The following is a 22,495-nucleotide window of genomic DNA, read 5'->3' on the forward strand; positions in this document are numbered from 1 at the left end:
ATGCAGATAAGAACCTGAAGCTTAGGATGCCCGCCCAAGTTCCCACTTTGTCTTTCCCTGGCACCTTCTAAAATAACCACTGAGGGAGTGCCTGACTGGCTCAGTCATAGAGCAAGTGACTCTTAAATCTCAGGCTTGTGAATTCAAGCCCCACACTGGGCATGGAGCCTCCTTCAAAAAATAAGTAAATTAAATTTTTTTTTTTTTTTAAACAGCCACTTAGATTTGAGCCTGCAAAAAGTGAGTGACCTCCACCCCCAAACACCTTATAAGTGCTTGCTGGTGACCCAGGATGGAGAGCTGCCCTTCCTCTGGCTCATTTCACTCCCACTTCTGGGATCCGTAAGTAATAAATCTTGGGACTTTTTCTTGTGGGTGTATTGAAAGTGCACCTTCAGTCAAAACAAGCCCAGGGCTTTCACTTCCCCAAAGTGGGAGCTCAGGGCTGGCTTATACCTCTCATCCACCCTTATCCATCAGGTCATAGCTGGTATATTCTTTTTTTTTTTTTTTTTTTTTAATGTTTATTTAGAGAGAATCCCAAGCAGGCTCCATGTTGTTAGTGCAGAGCCTGACATGGGGCTCAATCCCATGAACTGTGAAATCATGACCTGAGCTGAAATCAAGAGTCAGACGCTCAACTGACTGAGCCACCCAGGTGCTTAAGTCAAATACACCAGCTGCAAGAAGCCCCTAACACAGGCACCTTTGCAAGAAAAGGAAATAAAAGGCATCCAAATTGGAAAGATGGAAGTAAAATTATTTCTATTTAAAGATAATGATTTTATACATAGAAAACGCTAAAAAGTCCACAAAAACAGTAACAGAGCTAATAATTCAGCAAAGCTGCAAGATATAAATTCCACACACAAAAATAGTATTTCCATACACTGGCAATGAAAAGGGAATTTAACCAAGGAGACATAATACTTGTACACTAAAACTATAAAACACTGCTGAAAGAAATTAAACTAGACATAAATAAATGTAAAGATATCAGTGTTCATGGATTTGAAGGCTTACTGTTGTTAAGTAGATAATACTACCCAAACCAATCCACAGATTCAATGCAATCCTTATCTCAATCCCAATGACATTTTTGCAAAATAAAAGAACATATCCCAAAATTCATATGGAATTTCAAGGGATCCCAAGTAGCCAAAACAATCTTGTGAAAGAATAACAAAATTGAGGGACTCACATTTCCCTGAGGTCAAACCTTCACACAAAGCTATAATACTTAAAATAGTGTGGTACTGGCACAAATAATATGAACATACAGACCAACTGAATAGACACTTGAGAAATAAACCCTCACATACATGGTCAACTGATGTCTGACAAGGGTGTCAGGACCATTTAATGTGGGGGGAAGCATTGTCTCTTAAACAAATGCTGCTGGAAAAACTGGATATTGCCATGCCAAAGAATGAAGGTGAGTCCCTTCCCTCACACCATATACAAAAGTTAACTCAAAATGGATCAAAGACCTAAACTTAAGAGCTGAAACTATAAAACTTTTATTTTTTGTTAACATTTGTTTATTTGAGAGAGAGTGTGCATGTGAATAGAGGAGGGGCACAGAGAGAGAGAGAGAGAGAGAGAGAGAGAGAGAGAGAGAGAGAGAAAGAGAGAGAGAGAATCCCAAGCAGGCTCTATGCTCAGCCTGGAGCCCGATGTGGGGCTTGATATTACAACTGTGAGATCATGAACTGAGCTGATATAATGAGTCGGACGCTCAACCGACTGAGCCATCCAGGTGCCCCAAACTATAAAACTTTGAGAAGAAAATGTAGGATCGTATCTTAATGATACTCCCCTAAGAGCAGATATATAGACCAATGGAACAGAATAGAGAGCCCAGAAATAAGCCGACACATATACGGTCAAATATTTCATCAGAGAACTAAGATTATACAATGGAGAAAGGATGGGGGCACATGCAGGAGCGAAGGAAAAGCCCCCCTCAGGAGGCAGTGACCAGATCTGAGGACACCTGCTCACAAGCAGTGGAAGAACTACATCATTAGAGTCCACCCTCAACAGAGGCTTGGGGGGCCAGAAACACAGGTGCAAACAGGAAATGGAATCAAGAGGCACGAATGTGCTGTGTGAACAAGAAAGGCATTTCAGAGAAAGTCTGGTGCTTGGGGCGGCCCCAGTGGCCAACACTGTGGTAATCGATGAAGTCTTGTATTACTACTTTGTGTTTGTCGTCCTAAGTGAGGCTTGTAAGAAACTGGCATTGAACTTGGGGCTGGGCAGCACCAAGGAAGCTGGCAAGGTGGCCATCTTGGGGCTCACACCAAGCTACACTCTCTACAGCCCCCATCTGCTAATGAGCCGACAGCTTGCTCCCTGCCTACCTGCCATTCCTGCTCCCTGTGTGCTGGCAAATACTAAACTTGGTTGGGGAAAAAGGGGGTGTTATTTACTATGTAATATCCCCATGCTACAACACTCACCCACATTTTCGTTGTACAGGCATGTTGTTGAGGATGGTCAGAGTCACTGCAAGACACTAAACTGGAGCTGCAGTGTGTACGTATGGGATAGGGCAGAGAGAATGTGAATTCATGAAGATGGCCTAAAAACCAGCAAAGCCCTTGGAATCAAAGGGTAAGGTAATAAATGATGAAGCTGGAAGACAAGGTAGATCTGGAGCACCTAGGAGACAAGACTCAAGCTGAGAAGGCAGAATGGGAGGTGTGGGATCTGCCAGCATTGTAGAGCCCCTCCTCAACCCTACAGGTGGGAGTCCCAAACTGTGCACATGGGCACTGGAGCCAGTTATGATGCAGCCAGTCTCCACACTGATCACAGCCAGTCGTCATTTCTTTCTACTCTGCTTAATCTGGATGGGTTCCTCCAAGAAAGCATCTGCACCACTTCTAATCAATCTGTCACCGGGTCTCCATTCCCACTGTTTCTGCCTCACAGACTCGCCCACACAGCACATGCAGGATCCCCTGGCTCTGATGTCCTCACCCTGGACTGCTTCAGTAGTCTCCAGGGTGACCTGCCCATATCTGCTGCTAGGACTCATGGAAAAAGCTTGATTTATTCAGTCCTTATGACTTGCTCTGCCCTCCTGCAACACACACAGCTGCTGATGTGTTCCCCCTCACCCCCCACCCCCCCCACCTGGGCTCCAACCAAGACTATTCCCTACCACCCCTACAGAAGTCATGATCCTCTGTGCCTCCAGCAGGTTTTTCTAATAACCCTGACCTGCGCTGGGACTGGTCTTTCTTCCCTCATCTCCCAACATACTTGGATTTGCCCACAGCGCTGTCTCCTAGGCAGATGATCTTCACGTTGTCATCAGCATCATATTTCTCTTGGTCGAGCTCACAGGGTTTGGCTCTGTCGCTGGCCATTGGCTCCTGGCTCCTGGCTGTTCAGCCTGGGGTAGGTGTGTGTGTAGGGGGTCTTGTCACTGTCTGGGAAGTTCAAGAAGAGGCTGTTGTTAAAATGATGGGAAGTTTCCAAATCTATTTCTTCCTCTTCCTGGACTGGGGAGAGAAGGAGCTGATGAGAGCAGGGCCCAAGGACACACTTACATCCTTCTCTACTCACCACCAACCTGGCTGTCACTTGCTTCACTGTGGGGTTGTAATCTTGTCCCCACCCAAATCCTCTTCAGGTGGTGGACCCTATGTCGTCTCTTTACTACAGCCATGTTCACGGCCACACCTTCCACTCCCACCTCAAAAGACAGTATTTTACAAACTGTACGTACACCAGTTTCTCACTGGTAAAACAAGGACAAAAACCAGTGCCCACGTCATACAATCAGTGTGAGACAGAGACAGTCCTCCATAAACCTGAGCTCTTCTCACTGAACGACAGCCCACACAGCCAGAGACACCTAATGTGCATTCCTGACCACCCACCTCATGCCTCTCACCTCCCCTTCACTTTTCACCCTGCTTCAATCAGTAGCTGTTTCTTCCTCTCTCACTGTGGACATTCCACAGACCCTCTTCTCTAAGGTTATTTCAAGTATCTTCTAAATGCTGACGATGCCAAATCTGTACCTACACCAAGATTGCTTCTCTTGGCAGCAGACTCAAGTAGGCAACTGCCTACCAGACTTGGACTAGTAGATTCTGCCACACAGGGACAAATACCATGTGAAAACACAAATACTTAAGTCCTGCCCACCCCAAACATCAATCCTCACATCCCTCATCTGTACAAGACAGTGCCGGCCACCCAGTGACAACATCTAGGTGTGACATCATCTCTAGCTCTGTTCTTTCCTCACTCCCAAACAGAACCTTCTTTAAAATTGTACTGAGAATGTACAATAGTCCAGACTCTGAGGTAATTAGGCACACAGAAATGACGCCATAGGCTCTTACTGAGCATTCACCACGAGCAGACCTTGTGCTGGGTTCAGAAGAAAGGAGACACGATGTTGGCAGTCTGCTGTGGCAAGAGCGACGGCCAGAGCGTGAATACCGTGGAGGGTGTAAAATACCAACAGGATCCCGAGTTTCCCTGATTGTACCACTGCAGTGCCATTGCCTCTCCGCAGGTAGGTACTGAGCCTTGTTTACCCAGGTACCCTCGGCTTCATGAGCAGTGCCTGGGAAGTGGCAGATGCTTGGTAAGCATAATGAAGGGGTGCCCCTTCCACTTCACCCTGGAGCAGAGTGACCTGTTCCAAAGCCAAACCCAACCCTGTTAACTTCAAGCTCGAAGAGTTTCAATGGTTGTCACTGTCCTCACCATCCAGTGCGCAAGCTGTCTTTCATTCAACTTTTTTTTTTTTTTTTTTTTTTTTTTTTTGGCATTCAACACATCTCGGAACCAACCTTCCCTGTCAGGCTGGACTGCCCTCGCCCCCAGATCGCTGCGTGCACCCAACGACGCGTCCTTCTCCTGCCTAGGGCCTAGGGATGGTGGGTCCCAAAGCTGAGCCTGCTGTGGGGAAACAAATAAGACCACGGACTCCGCAGGCTGGCCCGCCTGTGGCCAACCATTCCCCAGTCCGCGCCCGCCGGTTATGCATCCCGATCCTGTCCCGGTCCCCGGACCACCCCGCCCCGGTCGCGTCCCGCCCCAGTCCCCGTTCCGCCCCGAATCGCGTCATTCTCCTACCCGGTCCCGCCTCGGACCCCGCGGGCCAGCCGGGGACTTACTCCGCGCCGCGCTCCGCTTCCGGCTCAGTCGGCGTCCTCGCAGCTGCTACGCAACCGCGCAAGGACCCGGAGGAGGGCTGCCCGGCCGGAGGCCTGAAGGACCCCTCCTGGGCGCGGGCTGGCTAGCGCGGTGCCGGCCGGGAGGACCTCAGGTGATTGCGTGCACCGCCGCCGGTGCTGAGTCGGGCGGGCTGGAGGCCGGGCGGCGGGAGTGTGCCGGGTGGGCTTCCTGCGACGTTCAAGTCAGGCAACGTGGATAAATGCAGCTGGATTGTGTTTTCCATCTTGGTGTAGGAATTTGTGACAGAGTAGCTCGTGGCAGTTTCATTTCTTCTTTGTTAAAATATTTAGAAATCCTGTACTTGAAAGAAAGATGCCTCGATTATGAGTGACTTTGAGGCGAAAATTAGAAATAAACATGAGGGGCCCCTGGGTGGCTCAGTCCGTTAAGCGTTGGACTGGGCTCAGGTCATGACTCATGGTTTGTGGGTTCTAGCCCCGCATCAGGCTCCACAATCTCAGTGCGGAGTCTGCTTGGGATTCTCTGTATCTCCCTCTGTCTCTGCCCCTCTCCCACTCTCTCCCTCTCTCTCTCTCTGTCTCTATCTCTCTCAAGTAAACTTAAATAAATAAGTAAGTAAATAAATAAACAAACATGAGAAGTGATGGGGTTTTGGTGTCGTGGTGATGGTGGTGTGTCCTGAGCTCACGGCCAACAAAGAATTCTTAAGAAATTCTTTGGTGCAAAAAGGTGATTTTATTAAAGCACGGGGACAGAACCCCTGGGCAGGAGGAGCTGGGCTGGACTGGTTATATACTATGGACTTGGCGAGGTAAAGGCATCAGAGAGTTTCCCAGAAGGACTTTGATGTGCCAAAGAAGACTCCTAAGATACTGGAGACCTCCCTATTGTCAAGCTAAGGTTGTTTTCTTCTAGTAAGGCATTAACATTGGGGCAGTATGGGGTTCCTGGAGAAATGTTATACTCTGTATTTGCCTCAAATATTTGTCAGTAGGCTGCAGATAATAACGTTAATGTTATTTACATTTTCTTCTTGCCTTTGTTCCCATATCACATGGAGGGGATACATATCACATGGAGGGGATACATATCACACGGAGGGGATCACATGGAGCGGATCACATGGAGCGTGATACTAGGGGCTCCAGGAAACCGAGTCTAGAGGTTTCTGGAGATTAGGCTATTGATAAGATCGCCTTTTCTTGTAATTTACTAAGACATTTGTAAACTGATAGAGACTCCTGTCCTGTGATCTCTATCAGCTAACCAGTTGTTTTCTATCCTTTCTTTTGTTCTTGGGCAGCCAGGAGTGCCTGAGGAATGTTACACATACTCCACCTGAGGGGGGGGGGGTTGTGGGGGTGTCAGCTTGCCTTATGCTCCCTCATCAAGAAGTGTAAAAACAAATTTGCATTTGGTTTATTTGAATATTACTGCTGATTATGTCATCATTAAGTACCCAGAAGTTCTTTGCTGTGTTGTTTTGTCACCCTCTGTGACTCTTACAATGTGCTGTTAGGGGTTAGGTCATTATGCCTAGGTTTGAAAATCTCCATGTTAAATACTAAAGTATTGTAATAAATTACAGTAGCACCATTTTGATTAGTCCAAATGTTTTCAAGGTTTGAAATAACTCTTGACTACATGAAAAAGAGTTTAAGACATACAGAAAACAAAAAACAAATGCCCGAAGTCAGTCCTTCCTTATTAGTAATTACTTTTAATGTAAAGGAACTGATCTCTGCTATTCAAGGTGGAGTTTGGCAAAATGGCTTAAAAGACAAGATCTGGCTATATGCTGTCCATGGGAGCTTCACTTTAGACTCTATGACACAAATAGGTTTAAAGTGAAAGGCTGGAAAAGATAGTCCATACAAATAGCAGTGGTGGAGACCTGGTGCGGCCATATCAATATCAGACAAAGGGTGAGAGTGGGGGATTGTCTTCAAGAAGACAGACCTGGGGTTCTTGATTGCTGTAGCAGCCGGGGATCCCTTCAGGCAGCCAGTCCAAATTGGAGTCTGACTGTTGTCAGCCTAAAGGTGCTGCTTGAGCAAAATTTTCAGGGTTTTATCCCTCTACCCGGGAGGTATGCAAGTGGTTTAGGACTTGCCCTGGATCTACAGACTTGCAGGGTGCAGGCTGACCTCTGCAGGCTAAGGGGGCGTGTAGTGTGTAAGCTGGGCAGATCCAAGGAGCCAGGGAGCTGGAATAGGGTTAGCTGTGGAGAGAGGCCATGCATGTCCCAGGAGCTGATTATTTGGGGGCACCAGACATCTGCCTAATTCCAAGAATTATCCTACTCAAATGCACATATTCCCCCTGAAGGCAGAGCTGGAGGAAGGTGCACTGTCCTGCCTGTGTCAGGCTCCACAAACTTGCTTTGGTTTCCTCCAGGAAAACAGCTGGGAGCACTGATTGTTGTGGAAGTCAACATCCCCAGCATACTGATTAAATCTGCCCCAGTTTAAATCTGCCACTGTGGAATGATTTTGGGGGTGCACTCCCTCTTTTCAATCAGTTATACACTTTGTTGGGGACAGTCCAAACTCCACTGGCTTGTCGGGCCCTGGATGCACCAGGCTGGCCGATCAATGTGTCCTGCGCAAGCATGTCCCACACAGCTGGATTTACCCAGGGAATCTGTACAGAGAAAAGTTCAGGAGAAGACTGGTCTCAGGAGCAGGCTGTTGTGGATGCATGGACTCGACCCATTTCCAAGCCTGAACCAACACAAATGCACCTATTCCCTTTGAAAGCTGAGCTAGAGGAGAGTGGACCTCTTTGCCAGGGTGCAGCCAGATAGACTGGCTGTGTTATCCTCCTATAAGAGACACTTGGGAGCCTTGATGGCTGAAGAAGCCAGGCATCTGTTGTGACTGATCTTCACCAGTTTAAAACCCCTGTTGCAGAAGTGTTTGCGGGGTTTTGATTCCAACAGTCAGGTAACCGAGCAGGTGGTTTGCGGCCAGCTTGCCCTCCACGGGTCTGAAGGACCCCAGCTGACCTTGGCAGACTGAGGAGGTGCGTACTGTGTATGCTTGGACTGTAGAGGTTCAGGTAGTGAATATCCGGAACCAGGGCAAGTGTCTTGAAAAGCTGGGTGTTGGGCGTGGGCTGTTTCCAGGACGAGACACCCGCCTATTCCCATATCCTACAAAAGTGTGCATCTTCTCTCTAAAGGCACAGCTTCAGGTGACTGGACTGCTTTTCCAGGATTCAGCCTGGTGGGCTGCTGGAGTATACCTCACTAAGATACCTGGGAGCTATAAATACTAGCAAGCCCTGGAACCTATTGGGTATCCATTCCAAACAGGGACTGAGCTTGGCCAGTTGAAAGGTGGTGAAAAGATTTCTGGGTGGTGATGTTCCCCCCCTGCTGTGCAGGGGGTTCCAGACCAACTGAAGCTCCACAGGCTTGGAGGGCACCCAGGTGCTCTCGATAGGCTGATGGGGTGCTTGCTTATTGTGCATGAACCATGGAGATACGTGTAGACAGGGACCTGGTACAGGGCAAGTGTCTGGAAAGGCCTATTAACAGGAGTTGGATATTGCCAAGGAAGGAAGAGGTGGAGGAGTTTGGAAGTCTTGAAGTGCCAATTCAGGTAGCTGTAAAAGGTATCCTCAGTAAAAGACAACGGGGGACTTGATTGTGCAGAGGCTCAGAACTTTGCAAAACACAGACATGGGGACGGACTGTCCCCCATTTCAATGGCTACTGCAAAAGTAATCCATGGGTGGGTACCAAAAACCCTTGAGCAACGCTGGAGGATGGGAATAAGAATGTCAACAGTAGGTGGGTGCATGTAGGGGGCAGGGGGCAGGTGATCACATACGGCGGTGCAGGTGGTTGTGTGCTGGTGGGCATGTGGCTGCATGCAGGTGGAGTAAGTGCATGCAGGGGGCAGAGGGGGGTGGGTGGGTTCCTACAGAAAGTGAAGGCATGTGTGTGCTGGGGTACAGGTGGGTACATGGCGGGGGAAGGTGGGTGTGGGGCAGGGGGCAGGTGGGTACATCAAGAGAGGCAGATGGGTGCATGCAGGGGCCGGGGGGTGAGTGGGTGTTTGTAGGTGGAGTGCGAGCAGGGGGACAGGTGGGTATGTGGCGGGGGGCAAGTGGGTGTATGCAGGGGGCAGGGGGCAGGTGGGTGTGTGAAGAGGCGCAGATAGGTACATGCAGGGGTGTGGGGGGCAGGGAGGTGCGTGTAGGTGGAGTGAAGGCAGGTAAGTGTGTAATGGGGTCAGGTGGATGTGTGCAGGGAGGTAGGCGGGTACGTGCGGGGGGGTCATTGGGTGCGTGCGGGGGAGCATGTACGTGTATGTAGGGCACTGGGTGTGCACAAGGGGTCAGTGAGGCTGGTGGGTGCGTGCAGGGGTCAGCAAAGGCCGGTAGGTGCATGTACGGGGGAGCGAAGGCTGGTGGGTGAGTGTAAGGGAGCACTGAGGTCAGGCCCATCATTGTCCTGGGGTCAGTCCCGGGCAGGGTCTGGCCGGCTCAGGGCAGTCCTTGCTGCTTGAGGGTGTGGTGTGGGTTCCAGCGGAGGATGCTTTGTCTGTGGGGTCTCTTGCTGGAGTTTAGGGGTGGCTGGAATGAAGAGCTTGTCAATTAGAGAGTGCAGACCCTGATTAGAGTGGAGGCAGTGAAATCCTCTTTCTGTTCTTCTTGGCGTCTTCACTGTGGACACTCTGCCCACCACGATGCCCCTTTGGGGAGGCAGGGTGGCAGTTTGTGTACCTGAATTGTGCAGGTGCAGGCCCGTGACTGAGCCTGTGTGGAGGCATCCCTGCAGACACATGCAAGGATCCTCATTGAACGTACTCGGCCGCTGTGAACGTTGGAGAAATCACGGTGGCCGTCTCCTTGTGGCCCACAGGGACTAATGCATGGTGTGGCCCCACCTCCCAAGGGCACACGTGGCTTTCAAAGAGAAGGGTGTAAATATGCCCAGACACGGGAAGACACTGGCATCAGTGATCTTGGCACATGACAACATTAAGCGGACTGAGCAGCTTGAAACAAGGCACATTTACTATCTCACGGTGTCCATGGGCAGGGGTCTGGATGAGGCTTAGCTGGGTCCCCTGAGATGAAGATGTGAGCCGGGGCTGTAGTCCCATCCGAACCCCCCACCCCAAGGCAAGACCTGCCTCCTCATTCAGGCCTGTTCCACCTCCAAATTCTGAGGAAAGAACGGATTTGGGGCCCATGTCCTGTGCAGAATAATTCAGTGAAGAACTCAGAAGTTTGCTGTGATATTTTCAGGGCTGGGATGGAGCTGCAGAAGTGGATCCTGAGGGCAAACCTAACCCTGGCCCACAAATTGTCAGACCCCTGAACCCAAACCCTAAGTCTGAAATGTGCCAAAACACGTGCCCTCAACTCAGTCCTCCAGGGAGACCACTGCGCTGTTGGTGGTTCAGTCCATGATGCCTCCTGGGACCTAATGCTAACCCTACCCATGGCTCATGCCCTAAGCAGCCTCAGCTTTGAGGTATAAGAAAGGATTTGGGGTGAGGATTGGTGCAGAACATTTCGTCAAGGAACCCAGAATTTCACCATGATATTTCCAAGGCTGGGATAGAGCTGCAGGAGGGGATCCTGAGCCCAAACCTAACCCTGACCCACCGACATGCACCCAACAGCCCCCTCTGCACACACCCACTGCCCCCCTGCACATACCCACCCACCTTTACTCTCCCCTGCACGTGCACACACATTTGTGTACATGCACGGATACACATACATGAACACGGACACGTATTTGTCTACATGCACGGACACAGTTACATGCACACACACATTTGTATACATGCATTGACACATGTGTATTCAGGTGTGCACACATTTGTATACATTCACAGATGCATGTACATGTACACGCACACACGCACACACAACACACATACACACAAGCACACATACCCCAGCTGCACCGTGCGTGTGATCTCAGGGGCAACAGGTGGTGAGTGGTGGCAGTGCCCCACGGCAGAACTAGGAGCAGGGGTGACACACTGGTAGATCTAGACCCCACATTGAGGGCCACTCTGTGACAAAGACTGTCTTTCAAAGACATCCATCCTCCCAGACCACTGAGGGGGCAACTGAGGTCCCTGGAAGTGATCTATCAGGTCCAGCAGCCACAAGGGGTGAGGGACCAGTGTGGGGTGTTTCTCGTCTTCCCCCACATGCTACCTACCTGACCTCAGGCCCCTGGCATGCATTCCTTGGGGTCAGGGCCCATGCCTGTGGCCACTGGTGCAAGGGGAAGAGCAGGGGGGCCGGGGGCTGGCAGAGTCTCAGAGGGAGGGAAGAACATGAGGGCATGACCTCTGGGTACCACATCGTCCTGCCCCATCACCCAACTCCTGCCCCACATGAGGGTCACCCATGCCAACCCCATGCTTTTCCCACTTCAGAGAGCCATACAGGCCAGGCTTGCAGAGGAGAATGTGTTGTCACTACCAGCCCCTCCCTCTGCTGATGCCCTGTAGACACTGGTGGTCCTGACACGTTCCTGGCACCTCAAGGAAGCCTGCCCTCCTGCTCCAACACTCCAGGGCCCACCCCCCAAAACCTAAGCTCAGGTTCCCCCTCAAGCACCCCTGGGAGTCTCCTCCATTGGTAGAACTGAGGTTGAAATGGTCCCACCATGCCTGGTCACTCAGCTCTCCACCGAGAATCTTTGACCCTGGGCGTCCTGCCCCTCCTGGGGCTCAGCTCTGCACTTGGGAATGCACCACAGGCCCGCTGGCCAGCCAGCTCCCTACCTTGAAGGGACCTCATTGTCCAGCCTTGCCCCCTTGCAGCACAGACAACATCACACTGCGGATATGGTAACCAGAAATGGCAAATGTTCAGCAACTTGCCAAGAGACAGAAAAGGAGAGAGAGCCCAGCTCTGCCCACTAAGCCCACCATCAGCTCCCAGAGATAGGAAAGACATTTTGGCAGGCAGTGATGGTCGGGCTGGCCTTGACTTATCCTGAGGAACACGTTTTGCCTCATCCTACAGGTGAATCTCAGGTCCTCACACCGCGATGGCATAAATGCTGTGTAGCCACATTTAACCCAGGGAGACCTGACTGCTGGTGCCTGCAGCCTGGGCCCAGCAGACAGTGTGCACATCACTGGGGGTGGGCATGGCTGTAGCAGAGCAGGTGCACAGGGGGGCAGCAGAGAGGGGGGCATGAGCAGGTGAAGACTGTCTCTGTGCACCTGCCATGTTCAGGGAGACTTTGGTTCTGAGGATGAGGAGGAACATCAGATCTCTGCTCCCCTGGAGCTTCAAGTCTAAGAAAGAGAAGCCAATGCCCAGAGGAGCAAGGAAGCAGAAGAAAGCACACTCCTCATGGCCCAGATGGTCGGGCACCATGTTTCCAGGTGTCTTGCCTCCTGGGGGCTTGCAGCCACTGCAGGGAGCTTCCCTGCCACTGGGGACCTGCAGCTAATGCCCAAGGCCCTGGGCGTCTCAGTGCTCACTGCTGGCTGAATTTAACAAGGGAGGCCCCTCTTGTTCCAAATGGCCCCATGTGGCCCCTCTGCTGGGTGCCCTCAGAATCCAGCTTGTCCCATGGACACTACCTGAGCAGGTGTCCCATGAGAAGGAGGCACAGTGGCACGGCTGCCTCCATGGTAGCCTCAGGAGTCCCACGGGCCACAGCCCACCTGTGGAGATGTGGGGACCCCAGGAGAGGTCGATTGTCCCAAAGCCCCACCCCCACTCTAGGACACAGCTGCCCGTCTAGACCCTCTCCTTCCTGCATGTGCCTTTCGCAATCCGCAGGGTTGGCAGGCAGCTTCCCACCTCCTCTTCTATGTGGATGTGACACCCTCCAGGTCCCTTGTCTTCTATGAGTGTGTGGTTGGGTGGGGAGGTTCCTAGATATGGCTTCTTATTTCAGACATGGTCTATGTTCAGAGCTCCTAAATAACTTCAAATCTTGATTCTGTTTGGGTTAGAGAAGGAAGAACATGAAAATGTGAGCAATGAAGCCAACAGCAGCCCATCATTTGATCCCACATCCCACACTTTGTCTTCAAAAGAGATCTAAAGAGTTCCTGCCCAGTCTCCACCCAACAGAATCCTGCTGAGGCATCGATGGCCTTGCAGACCCCCTCCAGAGAGTAAGGTGAGGCCAGGTGGATGCAGCCAGGGCCAGCTGCAAGAAAAGCCTCTCTGGGAGCTCCCCCAAATGGGGATCAGTCCACACATCGACTTCCAGGTAATCTGGATCAGAACACTGTGCCGATGTGTCTGAGACTCAGCTGCACCTGTCAGCAGGGTCTCCCAGGCTGGTATGTTTCCCCACCAGAATTGTGAAATCTTCTGTCACCATATACATTTGGAAGGTGACAGGAGCATCTCCTCGGGCTTCAGCCCCAGAACGGATGGACCTGGGGCAGCCAACAACACGCGCACTGGGCAGGACCCAGCAGTGGAAGTCAGGTGCAGATGTGAGTGTAAGTGGTGGGGCCACTAGGCAGGCCTCTGGAAGCTTCTCCTGGAGGGAAGCACTCACCTGGCCTATTAACCAGGACAAATGAAAAATGTGCCTCCCCACCCCTGCCAAAGCCACCTGCCCCTGTTTGGACGATCACCTGTCTGGAGGCCAGCAGGCCCCGCCTGCGTGTTGGTATCAGGGAAACCCAAGCCCTGGGCTGTCAGGGCCACGGTGCCACTGCCAGCCTCCTCTGCCCACTGGGAATGCTCCAGTCGGGGCGGGGCCTCTAACCAGACTCAACAGACGGACATACAGACTGTACGCTTTTGTGTGGGACTCCCGACATTCAGAACCGTGTCTCAGAGATTCATCTGTTTCCTGGCACGAACCCTTCCTTTTACGTGGCTAGTGGTGTTCTACGATGCGAACACTCCGGGATTCCTTTGTCCACTTGGATGTTTCTTAATTTGAGGTTACAATAAAGCTGCTATGAGCATTCTCATACGTGCCTTTTGGTGAACATATGCCCTTAATTTTGTGGGGTCTACGCCCAGAAGAGGGACTGCCAGGTTAGAGGGCATGTGCCTGTCTGCCTCGAAGGGTGCTGCTGAACCGATTTCCAAAGCAGCTGTACCGTTTCTTGCCCCCACCAGCTGCTCCACATCCTCCCCAGCACGTGGTCAACTTTAGAGTGCTAGTGGGCAAGTAGTTTTCCACGTATGTTTATTACGGCGCTAATTACACTGGAGCGTTGGGGGCAGTTCCTGATTTGGCACTCCTATCTATTTCCCCCTCCTTAATGTAGTACACTTGTAGCTGGGCCTGTGGTCACTCAGCTAGCAACTGCACGTCCCAGCTTCCCTGGCAGCTGCAAACAGCCCTGTGAGTAAGTTCTGGTCAATGGTATGTGACAGAGCTGATGGGTGCCACTCCCTGTCCCACTGAATCTGTGAGCATGCCCTTCCTCCCCGCAGATGCCACGCTGCCCACGGTCTGCCTGTCCACCTCTGGCAATGTTCTGTTAGAAGTAAAGAGACGTCCCCCTTCGTGAAGCCACTGCATTTCAGGTCTCTTTTTTATGGCAGCAAACCATGCCCCCAAAGGACGCACCGTGGTTGCACATTCACCTGTGGCTCTAACACAGCAACACCTGTGCTGGTTCCGTCTGCTCAGCACAATCCTTTCACCAGGGTGCTGCTCCCACCCAGCCCCGCGGTTCTGTGAGGTGATGGACTCACCCTGCCTGTTCCCAGGCACAGGCAGGTGGCCCAGGTCTGACTGGTCGTGGCTCCCCATCCTGTTCGGGGTTGTAAGTTCACGGGTGGGGCATGAGACCCAACTGTAGTCCTTCCATGAGACTCTCAGTATGGTGAGAGAGAGTCTTTGTCATTATTGTGCATTGTGGTGGGAGAGGGAAACCAACCCCAAGCAGAACCAGAGGCAATCAGAGAGAGGAGAGGAGGAAGCCCGACAATGGCGTCTCAGCCCCTGGATCTAGCTGTACCTGCAGCACTTTTAGATGTAAGTGATCCACGATTGTGAGCTGAACTTCTGTCACTTGCAACCAAGCGTCCCATATCCTTCACTAATAATAAAATAAACATGTTTGGGAGCAATTTTATATAAGCATTGTGCTAAGTGGGTCTATAAAGTCTGTGGATACCCTTTAAAATGGTCATTCTTTTTTAAATGTTTATTTATTTATTTTGAGAAAGAGAGAGCATGAACAAGGAGAGGGTCAGAGAGAGAGAGAGAGAGAGAGAGAGAGAGAGAGAGAGAGAGAATCTTAAGCAGGCTCCATGCTCAGTTCAGAGCCTGACTTGAGGCTAGATCCCATAACCCTGGGCTTATGACCTGAGCTGAAATCAAGAGTCAGACGCTTAACCTACTGAGCCACCCAGTCTCCCCTAAAATAGTAATTCTTAATCTGAAGAGACTTTGGAAGGTCTATCCAGATGAAATGGATGGGGTTTTGAACTGTGCGGGTCCACTTATATGTGGATTTAAAAAAAAATTCATACCCTACAGTCCTATAAATATATTTTCTCTTCCTTATGATTTACTCAATGACATATTCTTTTCTCTGGCTTACTTTATTGCAAGAATTCAGCATATGATACTTATAACATGCAGAATACATACTAATCGACTGTTGATGTGATCTGTAAGGCTTCTGCTCAAGAGTAGCTATTAGTATTAGTGGTTAGGTTTTGGGGAAGTCAAAAGTTATTCATGGGTTTTTGACTGCATGGGGGGTTGATGCCCTAACCCTTGCATTGTTTAAGAACATACCAAAAAAAAAAAAAAAAAAAAAAAAAAAAAAAAAAAGAACATACCAACATTGGTACCTCTAACAAATCATCACTATTGGAAGCAATGAAATTAAATAAGAAACAACATTTATCAGAAAAGTCCCCAAACCCACCAAACCAGTGGTGAATGGGCATTAGCCTGAGATGCCCGGCTGACACATAATCCCGCCAGATGTTGACATGATGCAGATGGTAACTGTTCTTGTGTCTTTTGTGTAAGTCAGGCCTGTTTGGCTGCACGTATCAGGACCCCACTGGAATGAGTGTGTGGGGTTGGGTGGGTACAAGGGGCCTGGCACCCTCTCTTCCATGTCTCACGGATTGCTCCCATGTTTGCTCCTTATTGTATCAGGGGTCTGCCTGGGTGTTGGAGCCCTGGCCTGCAGCAGCAGTGGGCTCCCAGTGACCTGCACCCTGAAAGATACCCTTCCCTCCTCCCAGGCTGAAATCCTGGGGGAAAGGGCTGAGCACAGGAGGACATCATGTGCTGGGAACTGGCTGTCAAGGTGGCGGGGGAGAAGCAGATCTCAGCTGTGGGTAACTGTCCATCCTGCTGGGACCCTCTGAGAGCCTGGACCACACCTCGGGATGTCCTGTCTGCTGACTCCCAGCTGCCAGAGGGGAAGGCTGCCCCCAGGGACAGACTTTCCCAGCCAGAGAGCCCCCCCTCGCAGGAAAGGAGGCCTCTGGGGCAGCCAGGGTGTGGGTGCAGCCCCGAGACCCTGGAATTTGGGGCAGACTCACCATGCAGGACCCACAAGTTGTGCAGGTGGCTCCTCAGAAAGATGCCAGGCAATGTTGGATTTCACTCATCCATTCTTGCATTCATCCAATTACTTAATTATAACCAGGAAATGTTTGCTTTTATAAAAAATTAGCACATTAAGGCGTAGCGTTCATACTGTCAATTGCATGGATGTAAAATGTCCAGTTTGGTGAGTTTTGACAGATGTACACACCCGTGAGACCACCTCCATGATCCAGGACATTTCCTTTACCCCCAGAGTCTCCTCATGTCCATTCCAAGTAACCCTCTCACCCCATGCCAGACAAGTAAACATCTGCTTTCCCTTACTGTCCACCAGCTTTCCCTGTTCTTGACTTTGGGGTCGTGGACAGGACATTCGCTCTCTGCAGGACATCTGAACTTCACTGTGATGTGGGGGGACGCGGACCAGCGATCTGCTTGTATCCACGTGGTCTCTTGTATGGACAGTCCTCCCTCTTGTTTATTCATTACTAGTGGATGGACACTGGGTGGTTTCCATGTTTGTGATGGTCGTAAATAAATGTCTTTAACAGTGGATAGTATGAATTTAGAAAAAACAAATGTTTATTATTTTCTGAAAAAAGTAAATCTTGCTCATACCACATATAGAAATTAGAATAAAGGATAAAGAAAAAGTAGTTCTTCAGACTCCCACTACTCAGTTTTAACCACCAGGGTATTTTGTTGTGTTTCTTCCCAAACTGTCTCATGCATGTGTATGTATGTATTTATGTACATAAAATTGTGAAAATTGGGAAAGTACTGCAAATGTAATTTTGTTTCTTGTCTTTTACAGTGGACGTGAGTGTCTCAGTGTGGGTTTTCCAGGGAAGCATAACATAATATTACAAGGAATTGGCTCACAAAGTTATGGAGGCTGGGAGCCCCCTGACCTGCAGCCTGCCCACTGCAGACCCGGGAGCTGGTAGTGTGTGCGCTGTGTATATGTGTGTATATGTGTGGTGTGCATATATGTGTAGTATGTGTGTATGTGTGTGTGTACCTGTGTGGGTACTCTAAGGAATTGGCTCATACACTTATGGAGGCTGGGAGCCCCCTGACCTGCAGCCAGTCCGCTGCAAACCTGGGAGCTGGTGGTGTGTGTGTGTGTGTGTGTGGTGTGTATGTGATCTGTGTGTATGTGTGTGTGGTGTGTCCATGTGTGGTGTTGTGTGTGTAGTGTGTGTATGTATGTGGATATGTGTGTGTACCTGTTGTGTGTACTCTATGAGGAATGGCTTGTGTGGTTGTGGAGGCTGGGAGCCCCCTGACCTGCAGCCGGCCTGCTGCAGACCCAGAAGCTGGTGGTGGGGGTCAGAACCCGAGCCAGGAGGCTGGAGAGCACGAGCACAGCAGGTGCACATTCTGGTCTGGGGGTAGAGAAGACCGGGTCCCACTCAGCAGCGAGGCAGAGAGGGGTTTACTCCCCTTTTTGCCGTATTCAGGCCTCAATGCACTGGACGAGGCCCACCATCACTGGGGAGGGCAGATTCAGGTGCGAACCTCACCCAGAAGCACCTCACAGATGCACCTAGATGCTGTTTGGCACACACCTGGGCACCTGTGGTCCAGTCAAGCTGACAGTGACATCATCCCCTACAAGAGTCTCCCAACTATCAGACTTCCATGGGACTGTCTTCATCAGTCCGGTTTCCATCGGTGCCTCTGCTCTCAATTGTCCCGAGGACTCTTCAGGCCTGGGCCCCTCACGGTTTCAAAAGCTTTGTTCAGGAATGTTCCGACGTGGTGCCTACGTCTTCAGTTCAATGAACAGGCTTGATCATCCAGGGACTGTTTGTTGTGCTCTGCCCTCTTGCAGCTGGGCAGGCCCAATGTGGGACTCAAGGCCCCCCTCCACCCACCAGACCTGTGAGGGTCACCCCCCCACCCCCCCTTTGTGCCTCCCACTGTTCCCGGGTGCCTGCACACCGTGGGCAGGAGCAAGTGGGTCACCCTAACTTCTCTGCTGGGTTTGCTGGCCGCTTCTGTTCCTGGGCTGCCTGGCCTCCCCCACCCCTGCCAGCTGAAATTCCAGAGGAGACCTGCCCTCCAGCTCCTCAGTCCTGAGTGCTGACCCCACAGTAGTTCTTGTACTTCCAACATTGCAGGGCCCTTGGGAGAATTAATGACTAGTTTGTAAAGGGCACTGAAGGCCAGATACCACGTGATGTGGGTGCTGTGGTTACAGGAGTCCTGAAGGTCATACTCATCATTTTAGCAAATTCCCTTTTCCACTTGGCTAAATTCTATTTTGTTCACTTGGATGGAAGCTGGGCTAAGCACTAACCACATGGTGGTTGGTCCACAGTATTTAAATTCCTGGCTAACTTGCTCAGATTTGTCACAGCTTCCTCCAGGAAGACTTCTTTCTGAGCTAGTTGCTTGTGTAGGCAACATACACTCATTTAACTGTTCAAAAATAATTAAAATACTAGTTAGAAATCTGGACAGAACAACCAGAAAATCTCCCACTCCAGTCAAATCACATCTTTTATTGCCTACTGTCTTCTGTTATTCAGTCTTTTAATGTATGCAATTAGGTTTTTATTTTTCCAAAAAGTGAATAATTGCATTGTTAGCAGGATATGCAGTTGTCGTCCGGCTTGTTTTCTGAGATGGCTCAACCCCAATTTGATGTGTGTTGGTCACACTACATCTCGATGCAGGAAGTGGGTCAGGAACAGGTGCTGAAGAACACAGAGTGTGGCAGCCAGGGCATTAGGATGATGGCCCGCCACCTGTAGATGCACTGTCTCTGAGCTTGACTTCCAGTGCACCATATCCTGTGTGATCCCTCATGCTTCAGCTTTCTCTCCCACATCCCTGAATCCATGACAGTGTAGAGCCCTGAGTCTTGTGCTCCTTCCTGCCTGTCCCCTTGTCCCTAGCGAGTTCCTCCACTGCAGAGCTCATGCATAATTTCAACCACTGTTTTGCCTTCCTCCTTCGACCGGACTGACTGCACAAGCTCTGCAATCCTCCCAAGCTTGCATCAGACACCCCACTCTCACATCTAGGTTAAAATGTATGCACAGGTGGATGAAATTGCCAGCATTATGGGTTCGGGACACATGCATGGTCTTCTCCACCATGTGTCCTCAGTAAGGATGAGTCATCCATGCCTGTGGCCATGGTCCACTCTCTCTCTTGTCTAAACTACTCTCTTCCAGGGGCACACCCTGTTTCTTCACATCTCTCTTGGCTGATGACTTGCCTTTGACTCCCAGTGGCAAATTAGTGCTATGAAGATTGACTTTCTGCTCCCATATGGACCACCCAGTCTACCTCTGCACATTCTTGTCTGCCCTACCAGGGGTTGGCCACCATCCCACACTCTGGGCATCTTGTCAAATCCAATTTTGAGTTGGAAGGCAGAGGGTGGGCATCCAGACTCCATGGTCCAACAACTTCCCAGGTGAGGGGGATGCTGCTGGTGGTTCTGAGACCTCACCTGGAAAGAAAGAGCACCTTGCTTGTGAACACCTACTTGCTTCCTTAGCATTCATTAACCACCCCCCTCCTTCCACCAGTAATTATGGGGGAGATGGTTCCATCCTCCTTAGAAGTAGGTCTTGCTTCTCGGCAGATGGATTGGTCAGCATTCCATCTCTTGCTGATGGCCACACTGACTGTTCACAGGTTGACATTGTCCTTCTGCAGCACCATCCCTGACTTGAAAATGTCATGGTGAACTCCTGAGCTCCTCATTGAATGATTTTGCACAGGTCATGGGCCTCAAATCCATTCTTTCCTCGGAACGTTCCTCAGAATGTTCCATTCTTCCCTAGGAAGTGGAAACCCCTTTGGGCCAAGCCACGACTAGGGTTAGGGTTGAGTCCTGGGAAGTGGCAGGGGCTGAATGGCCAGCTGTGCCATGATATCCCTGTAGGGTTGAATTGAGGCCGCCTATGAGGGTGTGGATCAGGCTTAGGCTTTGGGTTCAAGGGCCAGCTGCTGGTGCGGGCCAGGCTTAGGTGTGGGCTCAGGATCCCTTTGTGCATCTCCATCCCTGCTGTAAAAATGTCAGGGTGCTTTCTTGGGCTCCTTACTGAGAAATTCTGGGCCGGTAATAAGCCACCAATTTGTTCTTTTCTCATACCTAGGAGGTGGGCCCCCTTAGGGAAAAGGCTTGGCACATGTTAGGGTGAGGGACAGTCCTGGGGTTGGGGTTCAGGGGATGGCGACTGTGTGTTCCAGGGTTAGGTTTTGGCACAAGATCCTCTGTGCAGCTCCATTCTGACCCTGGAAATGTCATGATGACTTCCTGGGAGTCTCTCTGACTAAGGCTGCATCGCTCAGGTCCCAGATCTATTCTTTTCTCAGACCTAGGAGGTGGGCTCCCGTAGGGCCAGAGCCATGGTTAGGGTTAGGGTGAGGTTTCAGGAGGTGTCAAGGGCTCAACCACCAGCACTGCAGTTATCTCCTTAGAGAACTGTGTTGAGGGCACATTGAGGGGTGGGTTAGACTTACGGTTTGGGTTCAGGAACCAGCCAATTGGGTTAGGGTTAGGGTTACGTTTGAGCTCAGGATCCATTCCTGCAACTCCATCACAGCATGGAAATTTCATGGCGACATCCTGGGTTCCTTGCTGAAATATTTTGCTCCAGTCCTTGCCCCAAATCCCTTATTTTCTCACACCTAAAAGGTGGGACCCCTCAGGGCAAGAGCCATGGCTAGGGTTAGGGTTAGGTTCCAGAAGGTGGCAGGGGTCAAACCACCATTAGTACAGAGATCTCCCTGGGCATGAGTTGAGGGTGCATGTTATAGCATGGTTCGGGTTCGGGTTCGGGTTCGGGTTCGGGTTCGGGTTCGGGTTCGGGTTCGGGTTCGGGTTCGGGTTCGGGGTTAGGGTTAGGGTTAGGGTTAGGGTTAGGGTTAGGGTTAGGGTTAGGGTTAGGGTTAGGGGTTAGGGTTAGGGTTAGGGTTAGGGTTAGGGTTAGGGTTAGGGTTAGGGTTAGGGTTAGGGTTCGGGTTCGGGTTAGGGTTAGGGTTAGGGTTAGGGTTAGGGTTAGGGTTCGGGTTAGGGTTAGGGTTAGGGTTCGGGTTAGGGTTCGGGTTCGGGTTAGGGTTCGGGTTCGGGTTCGGGTTAGGGTTAGGGTTCGGGTTCGGGTTAGGGTTAGGGTTAGGGTTAGGGGTTAGGGGTTAGGGTTAGGGTTAGGGTTAGGGTTAGGGTTAGGGTTAGGGTTAGGGTTAGGGTTAGGGTTAGGGTTAGGGTTAGGGTTAGGGTTAGGGTTTAGGGTTAGGGTTAGGGTTAGGGTTAGGGTTAGGGTTAGGGTTAGGGTTAGGGTTAGGGTTAGGGTTAGGGTTAGGGTTCGGGTTCGGGTTAGGGTTAGGGTTAGGGTTAGGGTTAGGGTTAGGGTTCGGGTTAGGGTTAGGGTTAGGGTTAGGGTTAGGGTTAGGGTTAGGGTTCGGGTTTAGGGTTAGGGTTAGGGTTAGGGTTAGGGTTAGGGTTAGGGTTAGGGTTAGGGTTAGGGTTCGGGTTCGGGTTCGGGTTCGGGTTCGGGTTCGGGTTCGGGTTCGGGTTCGGGTTCGGGTTCGGGTTCGGGTTCGGGTTAGGGTTAGGGTTAGGGTTAGGGTTTAGGGTTAGGGTTAGGGTTAGGGTTAGGGTTAGGGTTAGGGTTAGGGTTAGGGTTAGGGTTAGGGTTAGGGTTAGGGTTAGGGTTAGGGTTCGGGTTAGGGTTCGGGTTAGGGTTAGGGTTAGGGTTAGGGTTAGGGTTAGGGTTAGGGTTCGGGTTAGGGTTAGGGTTAGGGTTAGGGTTAGGGTTAGGGTTCGGGTTAGGGTTAGGGTTAGGGTTAGGGTTA

At 50.8% G+C, this 22,495-nt stretch overlaps 1 protein-coding gene and 1 long non-coding RNA gene across 4 annotated transcripts in view; one reads left to right on the top strand and one right to left on the bottom strand.

Moving 5' to 3' along the window:
• RABL2B (RAB, member of RAS oncogene family like 2B) overlaps window positions 1–5,244 on the bottom strand; it is a 23,661-nt gene extending 18,417 nt beyond the window's left edge. For 2 of the 3 annotated variants that reach the window (XM_045062595.1, XM_045062593.1), the window contains exons 1-2: window positions 5,110–5,244; window positions 3,274–3,443 (exon numbers count right to left, since the gene is read on the bottom strand). In XM_045062595.1, coding sequence (XP_044918530.1) covers window positions 3,274–3,380 — 107 coding nt within the window. In that variant the 5' untranslated portion in view covers window positions 3,381–3,443; window positions 5,110–5,244. The remainder of the gene's footprint in view (window positions 1–3,273; window positions 3,444–5,109) is intronic. The other variant, XM_045062594.1, reaches the window with a different exon arrangement.
• Window positions 4,220–14,121, top strand: LOC123386792. Its single transcript, XR_006601234.1, has 2 exons — window positions 4,220–4,543; window positions 13,131–14,121. It is a non-coding gene; the product is annotated as an uncharacterized LOC123386792 (long non-coding RNA).
• Window positions 14,122–22,495: the final 8,374 nt, after the last annotated feature.

This window comes from Felis catus, chromosome B4 (genome assembly GCF_018350175.1).
Source record: "Felis catus isolate Fca126 chromosome B4, F.catus_Fca126_mat1.0, whole genome shotgun sequence".
NCBI classification, from domain to species: domain Eukaryota; kingdom Metazoa; phylum Chordata; class Mammalia; order Carnivora; family Felidae; genus Felis; species Felis catus.